This window comes from Trichosurus vulpecula, chromosome 4 (genome assembly GCF_011100635.1).
Source record: "Trichosurus vulpecula isolate mTriVul1 chromosome 4, mTriVul1.pri, whole genome shotgun sequence".
In the NCBI taxonomy this organism is placed as follows: Eukaryota; Metazoa; Chordata; class Mammalia; order Diprotodontia; family Phalangeridae; genus Trichosurus; species Trichosurus vulpecula.
This window is the reverse complement of record NC_050576.1, coordinates 391,064,754-391,088,593: the sequence shown is the minus strand read 5'-3', so window position 1 is coordinate 391,088,593 and position 23,840 is coordinate 391,064,754. Positions and strand designations below refer to the sequence as shown.

The 23,840-nt window shown below is 37.9% G+C and overlaps 1 protein-coding gene across 1 annotated transcript; it reads right to left on the bottom strand.

Moving 5' to 3' along the window:
• F7 (coagulation factor VII) lies at nt 1-23,474 on the bottom strand. Its single transcript, XM_036758040.1, has 8 exons — nt 23,340-23,474; nt 18,121-18,281; nt 14,963-14,987; nt 14,751-14,864; nt 13,010-13,150; nt 10,179-10,288; nt 2,552-2,681; nt 1-676 (listed from the first exon to the last, which is right to left on the bottom strand). The coding sequence occupies exons 1-8, from the start codon at nt 23,449-23,451 to the stop codon at nt 120-122; spliced, it is 1,350 nt and encodes a 449-aa protein (XP_036613935.1). The 5' UTR covers nt 23,452-23,474; the 3' UTR covers nt 1-119.
• Between the last annotated feature and the right edge of the window lie 366 nt (nt 23,475-23,840).

The window sequence follows — 23,840 nt, the reverse complement described above, 5'->3', positions numbered from 1 at the left end:
TGATTTCAAACAATAGGTACTTTATTCCAGGTAAGGAAATGCCAAAGATACTGAAGAGACCTTATTAATAGCCATTAGAGTAGGAGAGAATTTGTGTCAACTCATTGAAAAAGGAAGATTTAGGGATTTATGTGTTTATTCAGCCAGTCAATATATTTGGAGACCCTTGTGTAAACCCCATAGTGGCCCACAGATGCACAACCTTCCCCCCAGCTGACAATCCCAGTGAGATACCAAGTGCCCTTGTACTTGGTGGCATGGGGCCCTCCACTGTCTCCCTTGCAGGAATCTTTTGTTCCATTCAGGAAACCTGCACAGAACATGTTCTCAGTAATTTGAGGTGTTCGGGATGTTTTCTTTATTTCCTGGAGACAGTCCTGGGTCTTTAACCGGGGAACCTCAATCATCATGAGCTCTAAAGCTGTTGCTCCCCTGTCCAGGAGCTGGCCCCAGCCACTCACTGAGGAAAACCTGATGATGGCCAGATGGTTCTCAGAGAATCTTCTTTCAGGCAAGCAGAGGGGTACCACGTAGTCTGTGAAGTTTATGGGCTTTTGTAGACGAATCAGGGCAATATCATGGTTGATTTTCAATCGAATATACTTCTCGTGGATGATAACTTCAGCAACTGGGCTCCTTTGTTCTGTCCCTTCCTCTTTGTCTATTTCATGCTCACCTAGGAGGGAATAAAGTAACATATGAGCATCCTCTAGAGCTCCTCGGCCTAAAGATCTGCATTTCTAGAGCGTGACCCATTCCTTACTTGCATGAGCTTTAGACAGTGGTTGAATTGGAAAGGATCCCTTTCAAGAACATTAAAGTAATTTGTATATTCCCTTCAGGGAAAAAGGTTGCAGATACCTTAGGTGAATTAAGTCAATCAAATTCATTTCCTCTCCCTCAAAATCATTTTGTATTTACTTCCAGAACAAAGGAAGCATTTTAAAAATGTTCGTTGAATGACTAATATGTAAATTTGTTTTACATGGTTGCAAATACACACACACACACACACACACGCACACACACACACACACACACACACACATATGAAACCTATATCAGATTGCTTACTATTTTAGGTAGATGGGAGGGGAGGGAGGGAGAAAAATATGGATCTCAAAATTTTATAAAAATGAGTGTTAAAAATTGTCTTTACATGTAACTGGAAAAAATGAAATACTATTTGAAAATTCTTGTTGAATTGGATTTGTATATATTTTACATAAAATTTTATAGCTGAGAGGCGGTGCGGTACACTGGAGAGAGAGGTAGCTGGAGCCAGGAAGCCTGGGTTCATGTCCTGCCTCAGATATGGACTGGCTATATGATTTTGGGCAAGTGACTAGAAATCTCAGTGTTCTAGGCAGCTCTCTAAGACTGTAAGTCTGCAGAGAAGGTGCTGACCTACACTGACAGAAGGAGGTCCTCATTAACCCAAAGAAATCACAAGTCTGTTCCCTATCCATCTAACCCTGTACTTATATATGTACATATCATATTTGCCCAAGACTCTTCTCTTCTGAGCCTTTTTATATATAGTTACTGTCAGCCCAAAGCTTAGAAGGGGATTTTGGGGCACTCTTTAAAAAACAATTCATTAAATAATATTAATTTATTTTATTTTTAGTTCTGGATTTTGTTCCTCTGCCAACACCTTCCTCCCCACCCCCCACCCCCCGCCCCAATTGAGAAGGCAAGAAATCCAAAACCCACGTGGCTCACTCTTTACATGTGAAAAAGACAAATTTTGTCTTCCAACCTTTCTATGTGGCTCTTTCTTTACCTCTTCCTCTGTTTACTTTAATTGCTAAGCTATCAACTAAGTCATTTAATGAGCCAATCTGTGGTAACAGGATTTTATTTATATAATTTTTATATACTTTATATTCCATATACTTATAAAAATATTTATATGTCTATATACAGGCATGTTATATGCATGCATACATATGGAATGCATATGTGTATATTATATGTATATTCATATATAAATATAACATGTTATATAACATGTGTTATACCTCAGGCCTCTTGGCTCTGGTCCCATTGCTCACGCTTCAACCTACTTAATACAGACTATCCTTTGCCACTGAACAAACTTAGTTCTCTTCTTAGTGGTATTGAGCAGAGATCTGTTCCTGGTGTTGTGTAGAACACCGGGGGAAAACCCCATAAGAATTCCAGGCACCTCAGTTTCTCTGTCTATAAAATGGGGCTATTATTACTCATCTTCTACTTCATTTAAGGGATGCTATGGTAGATGTGATATTCTTTATGTGTAGTCAATTGTGTCAGAAAGTTAAAAGCATTGCTAATAACCATAACCATATTGATTCTACTTCTAATCCTATCTCCCTGATACCAAATGAAGCCAGCAAGAGATGAACAGTCCTACTGCTTGATCCATACATTCATAAGGCAAATGCCATTGTGAAGATTATCACTAAAAGCAAATTGTGTATATAATCCTATTTGTTACAGCAAAGTAAAAATTAATTGTAATTTAATATTTAAACAAAGTTCTAAGAAAAATGATGGAAATACCTACCGAGTACAACTGTTAGGCTTCCCCATAGAAGGCTGGATAATTTATCAAAGCAGTGAGCTGCAGAGACGACCCATGTATCAGTAAGCAGAGTGCCACCACACAGCAACTCATTTTTCACCAATATTAGAGCCTGCTCAAAGAGCAAAACAAAATATTTTTTGAAAAGTTGTATTATTTCTCCTTACCTTGGAACCTCTAGATTGTTCTTTGAGTTTATTAACCTTTTTGAAACGGAAAGATTGGGCCTTGATTGTTATGGCCTCTCCCCCAAATCTCTATTTTGGTCCAAATTCTGTACAACACACTTTAATTTGGCATCAGCCCTGCTACAAGCAGCAGGTGTTTCTCAGAATTAAAGAATGGTCTTCTAGAAATACATGTTACCATTAAATAATAAAAGCAGACTGTGAAAGAAAGGAAGCCCAGGATGGCTGGCTAGCTGTGGATAGCTTTTATCAAGTGTAACAACAATGTGGCCAGCAGCTGTTGTGGGGGTGAAGGACCAACACAAGTCCAACAACAAGAGCATGCAGGAAGGCTGCCAGCACAGGTTCTTTCATCTGCTTTTCTAAGGAAAGCAACTTTAAGGGGTTAATAATCTTAGTTCAATTAAACATACATATATCGTTCACTTAGTTCAGGGGGAAAAGATCAGCCCCTGAACTTCAGGGCAAATACAAACAGAAATTACAGAGACACTATAAACAGATCAACACTTCTGTCTAACCAAATCATGATACATAGTTACCAGAGAAGCACCATCATCCGGGTTATAAAGGGGGGGGGGTGCTGTTTCAACTGCTTGCCCAGAGTCTCATCAATGTTTCAATGAGTGTACCCCCAAAAGTCAAATGCCAACCTCAGATCTTATATATACATGTCTCAGGGCCCTGGGGCACTTGATTACTTCAGTGCTGAGAAGCACTCAAAGGACAGTGAAAAGTCCCATTTTGCTTGCCATTACATTTGAAAAGCAAGACTCATCAAAGGTGCTTGATTACCTCAGCATCCCAAAAGAGAAGACAACAAAAAAGTCCTGCCCTGATTACCATTACATCAAGTGAGGTGGAAGACCATGTTAGAGGCAACTTTGGACATGTGGGGAGAAGACTATAGCACATAGCAAGGTTGACAGATGAGAGCAATAAAGAAGTAGGGACAGTGGAGGGAAATAAGAGCATTAGATCTACAAAATGACTTGACATGCTCCTAAATTGGTTCAAAAAGTCATTGATTCAGAGCTTGAACCTGAAATGAATTCTCTTCAGACCTAGTAGAAACCAATTTTTCACAAAGCTGTTTACTAGTGAGGATGATATGGATTTATGGGTCCATTCTGATGGAGAATGTAGACAAAGGTAAAGAGAAATATTTTGCCCATGCTGAAGTCTTATAATGTATTGGATAGAATACTAAATTGGGAATCTGTCAAAAGTAGATAGGTTAAAGAGGAGATAGGTTTAAATCTCAGCTCTTGACATCTCTATAAGCCTGAGCAAGACACTTAGAATTTGTAGGCCTCAGTTGCCTTGTCTGAAAAAAGAAGAGGTTGGACTAGAGGAACTCTAAGATATCTTCAAGCTCTAAATCTATGGTCTTTTGACATAAAAGGCCAAAAGGTAATGAGAGAAACCTTCAGAGCCAAAGATTGTCTTGATGCGGGTGAATCTTATCAGGACCAACATTTTGCAAGGTTCATCTCAAACTGTGAGATGTGGGGATGGTGTAGTGATACTTATTTTGCCAATAGGTGCTCAGCTGGAATAAAGAACTGCATTAAGGTGAAACAAAATGGTTCTTTGAGTCCGAATCAGTTTTCTTGTCACTATGGAGAACTGATCAAGGGATTCTTTTTGAGCACTACATAAGGCTCCATTTTCTGTCCAGCAAGAGAAGGGTTAGAGAAAAACAAGTTCAAGATCAGTATGAATGCCACAAATGCAGGCATTAGAAGGAATATTGATTCTGAGGTAAAGAAGGTAGTAGATTATGTCCCTTTTTTGGAGGGGTATTTTTAATTTTTTAAATAATATTTTATATTTTCCAATTACATGTAAAGACAATTTTAAACATTTATTTTTAAAATTTAAACTTAAAATTAAAAAAATTTTGAATTTTAAAACTTTTAAATTAAATTTCAGATCACATACATAATTTCTTACAACACAGTAATATTCCATGACACTTATGTTTGTTTAGCCATTCTCCAATCGATGTTTCCAAAGTGTTGTTATAAATATTTTGGTATATCTGTGTAAGTCATTCCTATTGATGGTTTCCTTCGTGTATAAGCCCCATAATGGAGTCCCTGGCTCAAAGGGTGTGGACATTTTAGTCCCTGTATTTGCATAATTCCAAATTGCCTTCCCAAATTTTTATACCATTCCACAGCCCCACCAACAACATATTAGTGTGCTAACCTTTCCATAAACCTTCCAACATTGACAGTTGCCATTTTTTGGTCATTTTTGCCAATTATCAGGGTATGAGATGAAACCTCAAAGTGATTTTGATTCGTATTTCTCTTGTTATTAGTGATTTGGAGCATTCTTTCAGAATAGAAAGAAACATATCTTTTTTTCAGCAGTACATGGCACCTACACAAAAATTGACCATGCATTAGGGCATAAAAACCTCACAATCCAATGCAGAAAAGGCAGAAATATTAAATGCATTTTTTTCCAGATCATGATGCAATAAAAATTAAATGTAATAAAGGGCCATGGAAAGATAGTTTAACAATTAATTGGATACCAAATAATCTAATCCTAAAGAATAAGTCCAACAACAAATCATAGAAACAATCAACAATTTCATCCAAGAGAATGACAATAATGAGACAGCATAACAAAATTTATGGAATGCAGCCGAAGTAGTACTTAGAGGCAATTTTATATCTCTAAATACTTACATGAATAAAATAGAGAAAGATCAGCTCAATGAATTGGGCATGCAACTAAAAAATCTAGAAAAAGAACAAATTAATCCTCAATTAAACACCAAATTAGAAATTCTGAAAATCAAAGGAGAGATTAATAAAATTAAAAGTAAGGAAACTATTGAACTAATAAATAAAACTAAGAGTTAGTTTTATAGGAAAAAAACTGATAAAATAGATAAAACTTTGGTTAATTTGATTTATAAAAAGAAAGAAGAAAACCAAATTACCAGTATCAAAAATGAAAAGGGTGAATTCGCCACCGATGATGAGGAAAGTAAAGCAATAATTAAGAGCTATTTTTTCCCAACTGTATGCCCATAAATATGACAAACCTAAGTTAAATGGATAATTATTTATAAAAATATAAATTACCCAGATTAACAGAAGAAGAAATAAAATACTTAATCCCATTTTAGAAGAAGAAATTGAACAAGCCATCAATGAACTCCTTAAGAAAAAACCTTCAAGGCCAGATGGATTTACAAGTGAATTCTACCAAACATTTATAGAACAATATTACAATACTATATGAAGTACTTGGAAAAATAGGCTAAGGAGTCCTACCAAATCCCTTTAATGACACAAATATGGTGCTGATACCTAAACCAGAAAGAGCCAAATCAGACAAAGAAAATTATAGACCCATTTCCCTAATGAATACTGATGCAAAAATTTTAAATACAATATTACCAAAGAGGTTACAACAATTTATCACCAGGATAAAACACTATGTGCAGGTGGGATTTGTACCAGGAATGCAGGGCTGGTTCACTATTGGAAAAAACTATTAGCATAATTGATCATATCAATAACAAAACAACAGAAATCATATGCTTAACTCAATGGATACAGAAAAAGTTTTTTGACAAAATACAGCCCCCATTCCCATTATAAACACTAGAGAGCACAAGAATAAATGGAGCTTTCCTCAAGATGATAAGTAGTATCTATCTAAAACTATCAGCAAGCATTTTCTGTAATGGGGATAAGCTAGAAGCCTTCCCAATAAGATCAGGGGTGAAACAGGGATGCCCATTATCACCATTATTATTCAATATTGTACTAGAAACGTTAGCTTTAGCAATAAGAGAAGAAAAAGAAATGGAAGGAATTAGAATAGGCAATGAAGAAACAAAACCACCACTCTTTGCAGATGATATGATGGTATACTTAGAGAATCCTAGAAAATCAACTAAAAAACTTCTTGAAATAATTAACAACTTTAGTGAAGTAGCAGGATATAAAACAAACCCATATAAATCATCAGCATTTCTGTATATTGTCAACAAAGCTCAGGAGCAAGAGATAGAAAGAAATTCCATTTGAAACAACTGTAGACAATATAAAATATTTGGGAGTCTACTTGTCAAGACAAACCCAGGAACTACATGAACAAAATTACAAAACATTTTACACACAAATAAAGTCAGATCTAAACAACTGGAAAAATATAAAAATATAAAATGGACTGAGCTAATACAATAAAATGACAATTCTACCTAAATTAATATACTTATTTAGTATCATATCAATCAAACTATCAAAAATACTTTGTAGAGCTGGAAAAAACCACAACAAATTTCATCTGGAAGAACAAAAAGTCAAGAATATCAAGAGAACTAATGAAAAAAATGCAAAGGAAGGTGACCTAGTCGTACCAGATCTAAATTCTAGTATAAAGCTACAGTCATCAAAAACATTTGGTACTGGCTAAGATATAAAGTAGTAGATCAGTGGAATAGATTAGGTACACATGACACAGTAGTCAATGACTATAGTAATCTATTGTTTGATAAACCCAAAGACTCCAGCTTCTGGGATAAGAACTCATTATTTGACAAAAATTGCTAGGAAAATTGGAAAATAGTATGGCAGAAACTAGGCATAGATTAACATCTCAAACCATATACCAAGATAAAGTCAAAATGGGTACATGATGTAGACATGAAGCAAATTAGGAGAGCAAGGAATAGTTCACCTGTCAGATCAAAGACAAGGGAAGAATTTATGACTAAGCAAGAGATAGAGAACATTATGAAATGCAAAGTGGTTAACTTTAGTTACATTAAATTAAAAAGTTTTTGCACAAACAAAACAAATGCAACCAAGATTAGAAGGAAAGCAGAAAGAAGGAAAATTTTTTAGCCAGTGTTTCTGTTAAGGGTCTCATTTCTCTAAAACATAGAGAACCGAGTCAAATTTCTAAGAGTGCAACTCATTCCCCAATTGATAAATGGTCAAAGGATATGAACAGGCAGTTTTCAGATGAAGAAATTAAAGATACCTATAGTCATATGAAAAAATGCTCTAAATCACTATTGATTAGAGAAATGCAAATTAAGAGGTACCACCTCACACCTAACAGATTGGTTAATATGACAGAAAAGGAAAATGATAAACGTTGGAGAAGATATGGGAAAATTAGGACACTCATGCTGTATTGTTGGGGGAGTTTTGAGCTAATCCAACCATTCTGGGGAGCAATTTGGAACTAAGCCCAAAGGGCAATCAAACTGCGCATGCCCTTTGATCTAGCAACACTACTGCTAAATCTATATCCCAGAGACATCCAAAAAAGGGAAAAGAACCTATTTGTACAAAAATGTTTATAGCAGCTCTTTTTGTGGTGGCAAAGAATTGGAAATTGAGGGAATGCCCATCAATTGGAGAATGGCTGAAGAAGTTGTAGTATATGAATGCAATGGAATATTATTGCACTATAAGAAATGATGTGTAGGCAAACTTCAGAAAAACCTGGAAAGACCCACATAAAATGGTGCTTAATGAAATGAAAAGAATCAAGAGAACATTGTATACAGTAAAAGTAACATTGTGTGATGCTCAACTACAATTGACTTAGCTCTTCCCAGCAATACAATGATCTAAGACAATTCCAAAAGACTCATGATGGAAAATGCTGTCCATGTCCAGAGAAAGAACTATAGAGTCTGAATGCAGATTGAAAGATAATATTTTTGCCTTGTTTTGTTTTTCATGGCTTTTCCCTTTTGTTCTGTTTCTTCTTTCATAACATGACTAATGTGGAAATATGTTTACGTGTACATGTTTACACGTACAAGATATCTGGTTGCTTGCCATCTTAGGGAGGGTGGATGGAAGGAAGGGAGGGAGAAAAAATTTGGAACTCAAAATCTTATAAAAATGAATGTCGAAAACTATTCTTACCTGTAACTGGAAAAAATAAAATACTATTTACGAAAAAGAATGAGAACCATTACCTTATAGTTCAAATATGGGGTTGAACATCTATTAATTAACAAGCATTTGTTGAGAGTCTACTGTGTGCTTGGCTTTGCACTGTGTTCAATTCAAGGGCCATTCATGCCTTGAAAGTAGACCAAAGAAAATGCCACTTGGCTATGAAAATAAGTGGCAAGAACCACTTTCCTAAAGGACTAGATTAGAAAGGAAAAGAATGTGATACTAATAATTATAGCATTTATATGATATATATATGATATGCATATCATATATATGTGTATATATATATGGGGTGTCCCTAAAGTCTGGACACATAGGAAAATGCATATTTTGAAATATTTGGAATATTAACAGACGTTAGCCCCCTTGACTTCTTTTTCTGCGGTATTCTAAAGGAGAAGGTGTACTCAATGAAAATCACAGATGCAACACACTTGATTGAACACATAGAGTGAATGTGCTAAAACCAATGGCAATGTGGAGCTATTGCATCAAGTTTACGTGAATCTTGCAAAGTGCATCAACTTTTGCATCGCAAATGATGGAAATCATACTGAAGATGTCATTTGTTAATATTCCAATTAAATAAAATGTTGTTGAAAATTTCATTTATTTCATTTCTTGAAAATATACATTTTTGCCTATGTGTCCAGACTTTAGGAACACCCTGTGTGTATGTGTACACACACACACACACACATACATACACACATATATACACACACATATACATACACAAATATATACATGCATATATACACATATACACACATATATACACACATATATATTTACATATAAGTTTTGCAATGAACTTTACAAATATTATTTCATTTTATCCTCACAACAGTCCTGGTGTTATTATTCCCTTTTTAAAAATGAAGAATCTGAGGCAGACAGAGGCTAAGCAACTTGCCCAGGATCATATAGCTAAGAAGTTTCTGAAGTCAAATTTGAACTAAAATCTTATTGAATCCAGCATGAACACTTTAGCCACTGCCCGTGTGATGGGTGCTCAGGTGAACCTTGGGCATTTGATTGAATGACTCATCCCTGGATGAAATGCCTGACTTTATCATGGGACTTGGAATCATGGGCTTGAACATAAAGGATATAGGAAACAAAAGTAGAAGAGGATATATCTATATCTATATCTATATCCATACCTATACATATATATACACATACACACATATACACATATATGTATATATACATATATATACACACATATATATATACACACATATATAAAACAGAAAATTCTCAGTTAATGTTGAAATGATGTAGGCAAGTATGTTTTGGCTTGTGTGAAGGAGTGGAAGTAGGAGTTAGAATGACAGAGAAGAAAATTTGTTTCCTCTACATCAGAAAGCCCTGACTAATCAAATACCAGGTAATCTATAAGAAAGGGCTTGCAATGAGGAGTGATGTACCATATCAGAGAACAAATCTTGGACTCACCTGCCAGGGACATTCTCCTTTAGGACATGCATTACCACCTACAATTCTGCCTTCTGGAATACTTCCATTTCTCTTTTCCAAAACTGGTATTCTCCCACAGGGATAGTCAACTGTATGAAACAATGAACCAATGACGAATTAGCAGTTTAATTACAGGGAACAGAGGACTGTGATGTCACCTACTGTATGGATAAGAGGTAATAGTGGAAAGAGGAATGCATTTAGATCCAGTTGGTAATGTTCCATCCTGGCTTCACTGCTCAGAAACTGCATAATTCTGAATTCAAATATCAACACTTCCCTTCCTGTGGTCATAAATCCAGCTATAGCTGGAAGGAACCTAATCCTAGACCTTCATTTTAAAGATGAGGAAATTTAGACCCAGTGAGGTTGTGACTTGCCCAGTGGCATACTTGTTGTTGTTGAGTAGTTTTCAGTTGTGTCTGACTCTTTGTGACCCCATTTGGGGTTTTCTTGACAGATACTGAAGTGGTTTGCCATTTCCTTCTCCAGATCATTTTACAGATGAAGAAACTGAGGCAAACAGGGGTAAGTGACTTGCCCAGGGTCACACAGCTAGTTAGTGTCTGAGACTGGATTTGAACTCAGGAAGAGGAGTCTTCTTGACTCCAGGCCTGGCACGCTATCTACTGTGCCACCTAGCTGTCCCATGTCATTAAGAACCATAAGCAAAAAGAATAAGGAACATTTTTATTTGTTCTGATACCTTGAAGTCTTCAACTTACACTTCTGAATCTGGATGTACAGACCATCACTGATTCCCCCGACCCCCTAATAGTAACAATGAATTTTATTTATTATGTCCTTACTATACTAAAGCTGGGGTTACAAATACAAAAGTAAATACAGTCCTTGCCCTCAAGGATCTTATATTTTATTTTTTGCTTTTTGAGGGGGGAAGGCAAGGCAATTGGGGTTAAGTGACTTGCCCAAGGTCACACAGCTAGTAAACGTGTCAGGTGTCTGAGGCCGAATTTGAACTCAGGTCCTCGTGATTCCAGGGCTGGTGCTCTACTCACTGAGCCACTTAGCTGCCCCAAGGATCTTATATTTTAATGAAGGAAACAGGATATATAGAGAAATGGTGGCCAGGGGATATTTTGGTTTTATTTTATAGGGATGGTGAGTAGAACCATATGGGGAGCAGAAGGACAGAGCTACTTCCACCACTGTACTTGAGGAAAAGGCAACAGATGATGGCACCAAGGATTTGTGGAGGGAGGAATGGAAAGATGTGGAGCCCTTCCTGTGGTATCACTCCCGTTGGAACCACCCTTCTGATACTAGGGCGGGCTGTGTTCTGATAACTTTAACAGACACAATGCTGGTAGAAATGTATTGGGATCACAAGTATTGTTGAATTTTTCAGTAGAACCAAACCAGGGGTAGGAGGTGGGGTCAAGGAACCAATAAAGGACAGATGGGCAGGGTGCCCCTTTCTAATCTCTAAGTCTGGGCCCTGGCATTTTTTTCTAGGAAAACTTCTTTTTTCTAAGAAAGCAATGCTTGAAACTTTGGTAAAAAAATTGTTTTTAAGTTATGCAGTAATCTGAGAACTGAGCAATACTTGATACATATAATTAATAGTGTAATAAAATCATTTTGCTATTCTGATGGATTGGTTTGTCCTTTCATCTCATTAATGAAGGTCTTTGAGTGATTTTTGTCTCAGACCTTCTGCCTGGAACTTAGACCCTACTTTTCCCCTTAGATACAATGCTAGGTGTGGGGGCTAGCCAAATTTAACCTACCAAAATGCCAACTTAACCTACAATGTAGTTGAAATAGTAATTCTATTTATTTATAGCATGTCATAATTATTTATAGCAAAATATAATACCACTTATAGCTAGCATTTTAAGTTTTGCAAAGCACTTCATACATACATACACGTATATATTTGTATGTATGTGTGTATATATGTATGTATATGTATCTATATTTCTATAAAATCTCACTTGATCCTCACAGCAACCCTGTAAAGTGGGTGCTATTTTTACCCTAATTTTACAGACGAGGAAACTGAAGCTGGGAGAGATTAAGTGTCTTGCTCTGGGTCACTCAGATAGCAAATATCTGGGGCAAGATTTGAACTCAGATCTTCCTGACACCAAGTCCAATACTATTCACTTTGCCACCTAACTGCTGACTTCCAGTAGCCCTTGGTCTTTCTGAGTCCCAGCTCTCCTGAGCTAATTCCCTGCCTGTTTTTATTTGGGGAAGGGGAGACAAAAGGCAGATCACTTAAAGCTTGGCTGATATTCTGATAAGTGGGGTGTTCTCATAGCATCACAATAGGTGAGGAAATTAACTCAGAGGGAATCATTCAGTTTTCTATAGCAACAGAGCAGAGAAATGCCCACTCCCTGTGGTGACAGGATGGGTCAGATATCAAGAAGGCATGTCAGCTGTCGGTACTTACCAACCTCAAAAGTCTAGTCATCCTAAGTCCCAAACGTCAGGCAAGACAACAGCCAAGTAATGAAAAACTGGGAGGCAGGCCAGCCTCAGTGAGAAGATCCTGGATTCAAATCTTGCCTCTGACACATACTGACTGTGTGACCCAGAGCAAGTCACTTAACATCTCAATACCCTTAGCAACTCTCTAAAATCACCTGCAGTCTGTTGACAGTTTTAGCTCCCTTTCGATTTTCTGCCCCAAAGCCCATTGGTCATTCCTGTGTTCTAACAGAAAAAAGGACAGTGGTGAGTGGCCTCCTCGTACAGGGAATGTGACTTAGTGAAGAGAAGCCAGGCAGAAACGGTTCTCTGAAAAAGGGTTGCTGATGAGACTGGAAATAGATTCATACCTATGGGATGGCAGGATACCCCATCTGGGGCCAGAGCATAGCCCTGCTCACAATAGCAGCGGCGAATGGTTTCAGGGTTATCAGCGCAGAACTGTTCACAGCCCCCGTTGTCAAATTTGCAGATGAGCAAGCTGTCTTTGCCTGAGAACATGAAGGGAATATGTGAGTTCAGGATACTTTGGGTCAAGGAGAACCCATCTTGGTCACTTTAAATCTTTTGTGTCAAAGAGCACATGGATTTCTCTTTAGGGAGCTGGTTCACTGTTGCTGAGAATTTGCTGACTACAACTAGGGCTCTGCTGGAGCCAGCTCAGAGCAGCTGGCAAGAGCTGGTTGTTAAATTTTCATTGTGAGCATTTATACCTCAGAGACCAGCCAAGGGACTTGATTTATTGTTTTGTTTGTTTAGATTTAAGAATGTAGTGGAGGAAATGTTAATAATACAAATTAAACTTAGCACCCTTAAAGTGTGTCTGGCATAGGTTCTCCCCACCCTACCCCTTCCAACAAATCCAGCCGATTGTCAAACATTTATAAATGCACTTGCAACCTACAACCATCTGGACTGACGAGGCCCAGGCAAGATCTGGATACGTGAATATTAAGATGACTAGGGAGAGCTCAAAGTATTTCCCTAGTATGGGAGTACAGTTAGAAAGGGGTGTCATGGTGGGGAGCCAGCTCAGTGCACCACAGTTTACATATCAGAATATCTCCAACAGGTGGATGTTCCAAATTCGGAACATTCTGGTTTCACTAAGGGATTCCAGAGACTCCTTAGTGCAAAAATAGCTTATTACAGTTATCCCTTCCACATCATGACTTTCCCCATTACGGTTCTGATATATTGCAGATTGGCATAAGAAATTAAATGGGAATTTGGGGGAGTTTTGCAGAAGCTGCAGATGACATACAAAGGCCAGCAGATGACACAGAGCCTGTGACCAAATACTTAATCCAAATTTTACAATAAGGCTATGTGAATACCTCATAAAAGAAAAAAAAATTAGACTTCTTTTCTGGTGCAAAGGGAGGGCCAAAAATTTTTATGTAGATTTTCCAGATTCTGGGGTGGGGGGCTGAAGGGGGTGTGTGTGTGTGTGTGCAAGTGTGCATGCGTGTGTGTATGCTGTACCCCTAACCCTCTTGAAGTGGAAGGGATAACCATATGGAAAAAAGGTCCAGATAAATCAGAGACCTAGATAAGTGAGATCCAGATCAATGAAGTTGTTCTATAATAATGCCCCTTTCCCTTGATAAAAATAATGTTACTTTTAATAACAATAGCTGATGTTTATATAGTACTTTAGCTCTCTCATTTGATCCTCATAACCAAACTTGGGGGGTAGGTAGTACAGTTATTATTTTCCCCATTTAACAGAAGAAGAAACTGAGGCTTAGAGGGGTTCAATCATATAGCTATTGTCATCCATTTAGTTAAAAGATTCAAACCCAAGTCTCTCCTGGCTCTTAAGTCAAAGCCTCTTTCAGCTGTACCAGAGTGTTTTGACAGAACAAATGGGGAGCAATAGTTTGTTCTAATAGTATCTCAGAAGAGGAAATTCCTCTCCCATCTGGTGGCGGCCAACAGGGTATTTGTCCTGCCCATGTCGCATAGTGGTCACTCTATGAAAGCAACATTCTAAGGGAAAGGACACGGTGTTCATGCTATGTGAAGAAGGAAGCATAGGCTATGGTACACCTCTAGAGGAGACAATGGTTTAGGGGAATAATGCCTGACTTGTTTCACAGTTCCTGCCCTCAAACTCCACAGGGCAGAAGCAGATATAGGATTGGAACTCATCAGAACAGGTTCCTCCATTCTGGCAGGGATTTGAAGCACATTGGTCGCCATCTGTAGAAGAAACAGGGGACATGAGACAATTTGTTGAGGAGGAGGTTGTCGATAAAAGGAAGAGGTAAGCTACAAAGATATTCCATTAACCAACTTACCACTGTACTGAATCCAAAATTGTTTCTGAGAAAAGAAGAGGAGATATCTTGTAAGGGAGAGATCCAGTGGATATTAAGTATTCATTGTTTTCATGCTTAGTCTGGCAACATAAGAGTTCTTGTTCACACTGGCTGCCATAGAGACTTAGGCATAACCTTTGACGCACTTATTTTTTCCTGGGTCAGAGAGATGGAAACCAGAGGGGTGTGTGTGTGTGTGTGTGTGTGTGTGTGTGTGTGTGTCTGCGTGCGCACGCGCGCATGCATGTGTTTATCTATCTTCTTTCTCTAGTAGACTGTAATCTCCTCAAGAATATGAACTGTATCTTATTCACCTTTCTATCTACAGGAGCCAAGTACACAGTGCTTTCGATGAAGTAGACACTTACTAAGGGTCATTAAATTGGACTGAATTCTCCTCTTGAGTCCTTGATGGCCACTAGAGGCAACACATGCTAATGGAAGGAGGAAGGGCTGGACAGTGCTTTCTACAAGGTAGATGCTTAATAAGGTTTATTAAATTGGATTGGCTTCTCTTCCCCAGAATCCTTGATAGCCATTAGGGGCAGCACATGCTAATGGAAAGAAGAAGGGCTGGATAGTCTTAACTCTGTCTCTAAGGAACTGGGAGACACAGAGTCACTGCATGACTTGATGTTTGTCAGCCTCACCTATGAACCAAGGATAAAAACACCTGCTGTCCCCATCCCATAGGATTACTAAATGCATTATAGAATTCCAGAATCCTGGAGTCAGAAGAAATCTTAGAGGGCATCTAGTCTGGTGTGTGCCCCCTGCATGAATTCTGTTTATAATACCCTTAAATAAGTGACTAATCTCACCTCTTTGAACTTCTCTGGTGATGGGGAGCTCACTATCATACCAAGTAGCTCATTCCATTTTGTAATAGCTCTAATTATTAGGAAATTTTCCCTCATATTGAACCCAAACATACCTTCTAATAACTTTCAATTGTTGGGTCTAGTTCTTCTGAGTCAATTAGGAATAGCAAAGGTACTAATGAAATGTAGGTATGAAAATGTTTTTTTTTAAATTAAGAATCATACATGTGCAAAAGACTGTTATCATAAAGGCCTAGAAAGGGAAACTACTCCTTCCTTTACAGAATCACTTTATATATGAATGAACTCAGTATGGCATAAGGCACAGCTGATGAAGAAACAAACCCAATAAGGATAACAAGCAACAATATACTATTGGTTTCTAATTAATTAATTGATAATTTTTCTTCAAAAACATTTCTTGGTGCAACTCTTCATGTGCTTATTTTGCCAGGGATCAACATGACTGCTTTTGGGTGAAATTTAGCAGATGGTGGCATGCTAACATTTAGTAGATTCCCACATATTTATTAAAGAATAATTAAGAGAAAGTCTGCAGACCCATTATAAACATATATTATAATCTGTATAAGTATTATTAAGAAATACAACACCCTTTAAAAATAGCATATTTTCTGTTACAAAAAGGATACCAAACTATAGATCACTACTAATTTTCCAAGCAAGCAGGGAGAAAGGTTTCTGAAATTTTACCCAAGGAAGACAAATTCTCAGGATGCTGAATGAACTACCAACATTTTCACCCATCTTCAGCCCTTTCCACCAAATATTAAAGAAAAGGTTCATCTTCCCTGAGGGACAAAGGTACATTCTAAAATGTAAATATGTCTGTCAGAAAAAGGAAGGAGAATATGATCTTTTTATTTTATTTTATTTTTCAACATTCACTTTCGCAAGATTTAGAGTTCCAGATTTTCTCCCCATCTCTCCCCTCTTCCACCCCATGATGGCATGCATTCTGATTGCCCCTTCCCCCAATCTGCCCTCCCTTCTATCACACCCCCCCCCCCACCTTCTCTTTTCCGCTCTCCTATTTTCCTGTAGGATAAGCTCGATTTCTAAAGCCCATTGCCTGTGTATCTTATTTCCCAGTTGCACATAAAAACAATTTTGAACATTCATTTTTTGAAACTTTGAGTTCCAAATTCTCTCCCTTCCTCCCTCTCCACCCACCCTCATTGAGAGGACAAGCAATTCAATACAGGTTGTACATGTGTAGTCATGCAAAATACTTCCATAATAATCATGCTGTGAAAAACTGTTTTTCCCTCCATCCTATCCTGCCCCTCGTTTATTCTGTTCTCTCCTTTGACTTGGTACCTCTTCAAAAGTATTTGCTTCTGATTACCCCCTCCCCCCAATCTGCCCTCCCTTCTATTACCCACCCCCTCTTATTCTCTTCTCCCCTACTTTCCTGTAGGGTAAGATAGATTTCCATACCCAATTGAGTGCATATTCCCTCCTTAAGCCAAATCTGATGAGAGTAAGGTTCACTCATTCCCTCTCATCTCTCCCCTCTTCTACTCCACTGTAAAGGCTTTTTCTTGCCTTTTTTATGTGAGATAATTTACCCCACTCTACATCTCCCTTTCTCTTTCTCCCAGTATATTCCTCTCTCACCCCTTAATTTTGTTTTTTAGATATCATCCCTTCATATTCAACATACCCTGTGCCCTGTATCTATATCTACATATCTATATCTATGTATATATTGCCTCCAACTAGCCTAATAATGAGAAAGGAGAAAGTAGTCTTGAACAATTATAAAAAATGGTGGAAGTGTAGCTGTAGACAAAAATGGTTCCTTTGAACTTAATTTCTTCATGAAGTTTTTCCCCAAAGAGAAGTCCCCTGGGGCTCATCTTCTAAGACGGAGAAATTCTGGTTATCTCAGGCCCCTTTGCTAAGTCAACACTTCTCCCCATTGCATCTTACTCATTTTTCATGTATACCCAGAATCCTTTGAACTTGCTTTTGTGACACTTGTTTAGTTTTGGTCTGTAGTCTTGCAGTATGGGATCACATTTGGTAAAGCAAAATGAACCCCCATTTATGACCAAGTAAAATACAGTGACCCCTTGGGAAGAAAAATGATACCACTAAAGCAGATGGGCTAGAAAAGTATTAAATATCCTTTTCCCTTCTGGTATCTAGACATGGAGGGCTGGAATGATAATCAAGACATGACGATCAATGTCTAGCATCTACACAAATCTTAAGTAAATTAAACAAAACAGAAAAGCAGAAAAAAGGCATAAAAACAAAATAATTTAGGCAGAATGGACATTCACTTACGGTCCTTTCGTTGCTCTTGAAGATTTCCCTGGCTTCCTCAAATGAACACTTTTCTTCAATGCATTCTCTCTCCAGAGAGCCTGATCTCCACTCTTCAAGGAAAGAGTTAGCTCTTCTTCCTCTTTTCAAGACATTGCTGGCTTCCTCCTGATTTAGGAAGACTGAGAAATGAAAATCCTATGAATGGCTTGCCTCCTCATCACACCAAGGTGCTGGAAAAATTTATTGGGTATGCATACAACAAGCAATAATCACTATTTTTAAAAATTCAATCTGATCCAGTCCAATAAACACTTATTAAGCACCTACTTTGCAGCAGCTGCTGTGCTAAGTCCTGGGGATATAATTAATAAAAAGAAAGACAGTCCCTGCCTCCAGGAGCTTACAATCTAACAGGGGAGATAACACACAAAGCAGGGCAGAAAGTGTGTGTGGTTGGGGGGCAGGGTGTGGAGAGACACCAAGGCTACCTGGGATGGGGACATCTTGTTCCATGGATTTGAAAAAGCCAAGCAGGGCAGCAGATGCAGAGTTGAGTCTAGCCCAAAGACTGCTTTCTGCCCTCTTTAAAGAAAAGCATTTGGAGGACTCCTTCCTTCAGTCCTCCAATTCAAGGGGAGAGGAAGCTAAGGAAATGAATGAATAAAAGCTAAAGAGAGTTTCTAATTCCACTGTGTTCACATGTGACGTGGGGGGAGTCACTTGACCTTTTTGAGCCTCCGTTTCTTATTTCTAAAATGATTATACAGGGTGTCCATAAAGTCCATGTGCAATTTAAAATAGTTGTAACTTTGTAACTATATACGATAGAAAGAATCTGTAATGAGGATTAGAAAGCTTGATGTATCTAGTTTGTTTTTGTCTTTAGAAATTTTGTGTTTATTTTATTTTTATTTTTAGAAATTCAACTTAAAAATTACTTATTTTTCAGGATTACTGTTGACTCATGGCTTAACTAGAAGAGAAAGTAAACTGTGTTCTTTGGTTGGCTGAACTAAAATCTACCACCACTGTCCAAAGTCTTGGACTCCATTGGATTTTTTTTTATGGGGACATGTGAAAACTAATGTTTATTCAACCAAACCTCGATCTAAAGAAGACTTGCAAGATAGGATAACTGATGTGATTGCTGGCATTACTGAAAATCAGCTTGAAAATGTTTCCCATGAGCTACAGAATTGTATCACCCTTTGTAATAGTAATGATGGCGGCCATGTTGAAAATTAACAAGAACAATAAAAAAAATTAAGTGTTCCTTCTTTCTTTTTACAGATTCTTTCTATCACATATAGTTACAAAGTTACAACTATTTTAAGTTGCACGCAGACTTTATGGACACCCAGTATAAAGGAAGGGAGAAGAGAACAAGCATTTATATGGCCCCTACATTGTGCTAAACAAATGTTATCTCGTTTGAGCCTTATAAAAACTCTGCAACGTAGGTACTATTATTAACCTCGTGTGAGAAACATGCTCACTCTAGATAGAACAATACTTGTTGTGAAGCCAGGAAAGTTCTCATTTTATTTTAGATTTATATTCCTAGTGAATGGGTACCTCCCGAAAGGAGAGTACATTTGCTCAGACAAATGCAACGCTGTTTATGCTGTTCCTGATTCAAATTTCCCCTCCTTGCTCTCCATTGGCTAGATGCAACCTCCTGAAACTGCCCTCTTCATGCCCCTCTCAAACAGCTAGTTAAGCATGTCTACAAGCTTCTAACCTTTTGCCTGATCAGATACCTGGTTCTGCTAGGTCACAGCTCTGATTAGAACCAATCACCTGTGGCTTACATTCTGTTATCACTTCAAGCTGGGAGTACTTTTAATCCTGTGGAAACAGAATTCCTCCTTTTGTTTCCCACAATAGTAAGTTAACTGAGCCAAACACAGGTTAAGTGACTTGCCCAGAGTCTCGCAGCTAGTAAATGTCTGAGGCTGGATTTGTTCTCAGGTCTTCCTGACTCCAGGTCCAGCACTATATTGACTACATCACTTAGTTGCTTCACATTCCCTGTCTCACAGGGTTATTACGAGGAAAGTACTATATAAATGCAAGTCCCAAAGAGCTATATAAATGTGAGACATTATTATCATGGCCATCTTCCTAAGCATGCAAAAGATTCAATGGTGTTTAAGTAAGTACAACTCATGTCAGTTTGGTTCCTTGCTTAGTCTGTGCTGACTCGGTGCTAGAAGTAAGGGCTAGCTTTCCTCAGAATTGTGAAGTAGGCTTTGTTTGCTTTTCACCTCCCTTCATCACTCCAACAGGATACTCTTAAGTCCCCATGGTTAGCCAGGGCCTAACTTCCCCCAAATGAAGGCCTACAAACACTTTAACAGTTTTTTCAACTAATTAATCAGTCCATAGCCATTGATTGTACAATCCCTTTGTCTAAGGCATCATGATAAGTGCTATTTATCATGGCATAAAGGATAGAATGTTAGATTTTGTCAGGTTGGGAAGACCTGAGTTTGAATCCTGCCTCAGACGCTTATTACCTGTGTGACCCTGGGCAATTTACTCTACACCTTTGGGCCTCAGCTTCCTTATCTATAACCAGAAAGTCGCACTTGATGATCCGTGAAGCTCTGAAGAAATAGAAGCACTGGCAGAGCTCTTCTGCATTGTATTTAGTTGTTCTTCTAGTTTGATCTATAAAGCTCTTGACCTATTCTGGCTTAGTGTGGTCATACACCAAGCTTTCTGCATGCTTATTTTTCTTGTTTATTGTTTTTTGATGTGTTATTTAATATAATCTTCCATCCTATTCTCCAATATTTTGCAAATGAACTTGTACTCTAAGCTGTGTTGCTTTTGACTGTTTTGATTGACGTAGCAATGTGATATAAAGTTGAAAAAATTGTTTGAGGCATGGGTAGGATGTTTCTTATAGCAAATCACATCATTTGGCCAAGTGTACTAGAGTTTCTCTATTTTCATCAAAATTTGTTGCCTCTCTGTCTTGTTCTCTTGCTAATTCATATGCCTTCTGATATGTAATAGTAGAATGAGATTGTGTTTTCCTCTGCTCTTCCTAAATAGACTGAATGTTCTCTGGGGATAAAGGGCCAAAAGGCTTCTTTAGAGCTATAGGTCATTCTAACATGGAAATATGTTTTGCATAATTATACACGTATAACCTATATTAAATTGTTTGCCATATCAGGGAGGAGAGAGGGAGGGAGAAAATTTGGAAATCAAAAATTTTTTTAAAATGCATGTTAAAATTGTTTTTGCATGTAATTGGGGAAAAAAAATAAATATTATTTTAAAATAGAATTATAGGTCATTAGAGGAGGAGGGGATCGCAGTTGAAGTCTCTTACTTTATAGACAAGGAAACAAAGGCACAGAAAGGTAAAGAAAATAACTTATTCATGGTAAACCCTGGACTAGAACTCAAACCTCCTGATACTCCCATATAGTGCTATTTGTGCTACATGCTACACTTTTTGTCCCTTATAACACCCATCTCAGTGCTTAGCAAAGAGAAGGTGATCGATAGATATCTGTTGACTAATTAACTTGCTAATAAGACAGGTTGAATACAGCTTCTATCTAGGAATGCTGTGATAGGAAAAGTAGCAGAGAAAAGTTTGGTGTTTGTTGTTTCCAAGGAAGTGGAATTTGAGACATTAACTTCACCATAGGAAATAAATACTCCATTTATCCCCTGTTGGCATACCTATAAAATGAAGGTCTGTTGAAAAGTGTGCCAGAGTGGATAGAGAGTTAATCTCAGAGTCAGGAAGATGTAGGTTCAAGTCCCACCTTCTGTCCACATACTGGCTTTTAAAAAAATTTTTTTTCCCCAGATACATGTAAAGACAATTTTTAATATTGTTTTTTTTGAGGGGGGAAGGCAGGGCAATTGGGGTTAAGTGACTTGCCCAAGGTCACACAGTTAGTAAGTGTGTCAAGGGTCTGAGGCCGGATTTGGACTCAGGTCCTCCTGACTCCAGGGCTGGTGCTCTACTCACTGCGCCACCTAGCTGCCCCTATTATTATTAGTTTTTTTTTTTAATTTTGAGCTCTAAATTTTCTCTCCCTCCCTCACCTTCCGCCTCTTTTAGACAGTAAGCAATTTGATATAGGTTATACATGTGTAATCATGTAAAACATCCCCACATTAGTCATGTTGTAAAAGAAGACACAGACCCAAAGAGAGGAAAAAAAACCATGAAATAATACAGAAAGGGAAAAATAGTATGTTTTGATCTGCATTCAGACTCCATCAATTCTTTCGTTGGAGGTGGATAGCATTTTTTTTTATCATGTGTCCTTTGGAATTTTCTTAGATCGCTGTATTGCTGAGAATAGCTAAATCATTCACAGTTGATCATCATACAATACTGCTGTTACTGTGTACAGCGTTCTCCCGGTTCTGCTCACCTCACTTTGCATCAGTTCATATAAATCTTTCCCACATACTGGCTTTTGTGACTTTGGGCAAGTCACTGAACCTCAGGGTACCGGGCAGCTTTCTAAGTCTCTGAAAATGCTGACCTGCACTGCAGTGGGACTTTACTCATCTAGAAGTTTCCTACATCCATGTCATCACAGATCAAATCCCTACAGAGAAAGTGCTTTGTAAATCTTAAGGTTGAGTTATTATGAAATTTAAAGAAAATTAAAAACCAGTATCTCAAGAATTCAAGTATGCCAGGTTGTTTCCAGGCCAGAGGAGCCATGACTAGCTACTCAACAATGACATATCCTGTTTTCTTTCCAGATTTGGTGATGAAAGATCAGGAGCCCTGACAGCAAGTGGTCAGTTTGTTCCCTGTTATATGTTTGGCAGCTTAGGACTGACTTCTCAGTTTCGGACCAAATGATATTTAAAAAAAGGCACCAGAACTGATAACTTTTGTTGTTGTTGCAGGTTTATTCTGTTTTCTCATTGAAAAGTTTCCACAAATTAAATGAGATGTTTGCTAGTCCACTAAAAGCATCATTTAGAGTTAAAAGGGGAAAAAGCACACCCTTTAAGGCTGTTTGTTTTTCCTTTGTGGGTACATTTGGATACACATTGCTGTAAGCAAATGTCCCTAGTGGGTGGATATCAATACACAGAATAAAGATTAACTTTTGGAATGTCCTGAGGGACGGTCATCCAGGATTCGCTTCTCATGGTGGATTCTCCTTCATTCAATCATTATATGGTAATCAGAGAAAGAAAAGATTTGTTAGTAATAAAAATATCTCCCCCAAACATACCTGTGGCCAGAGACCGGTGAAGCACAAGGGTAAAGCTGAGAAATTGGACCACGTAGGACCTGGAAACCATGATGAAGATCTCAGTGTTTATCTCCCAACTATCTATTGACATTCCAGACAGAACTGTTGGGCCAAAGTTCTCCACTTCAAAGGGGGTGTGTGTGTGTGTGTGTGTGTGTGTGTGTGTGTGTGTGTGTGTGTGTGTGAATGTGGGATAGGGGACTACTGCAGAGATGGGAGAGCTTTACAAACACAGAATTGGAAGCCGCACTTAAGAGAACACTTACCAGCCTTCTCTTAGGATACTGAGTAGCTTAATTCCGACAGTTCCTTTTGAGTGGAGATCTTAATAAAATTATGTGGCGATGTTATAATCTGACATTAATTTAGAGGTGCAAACATCAATTACTATTTTCAAAGTAAAACATTAATTACTCTTTTTAGTTATAAGAATTCCAAGGTCTTAGGGGTGAACATTTTGATTTCACTTGGACTAAGAAG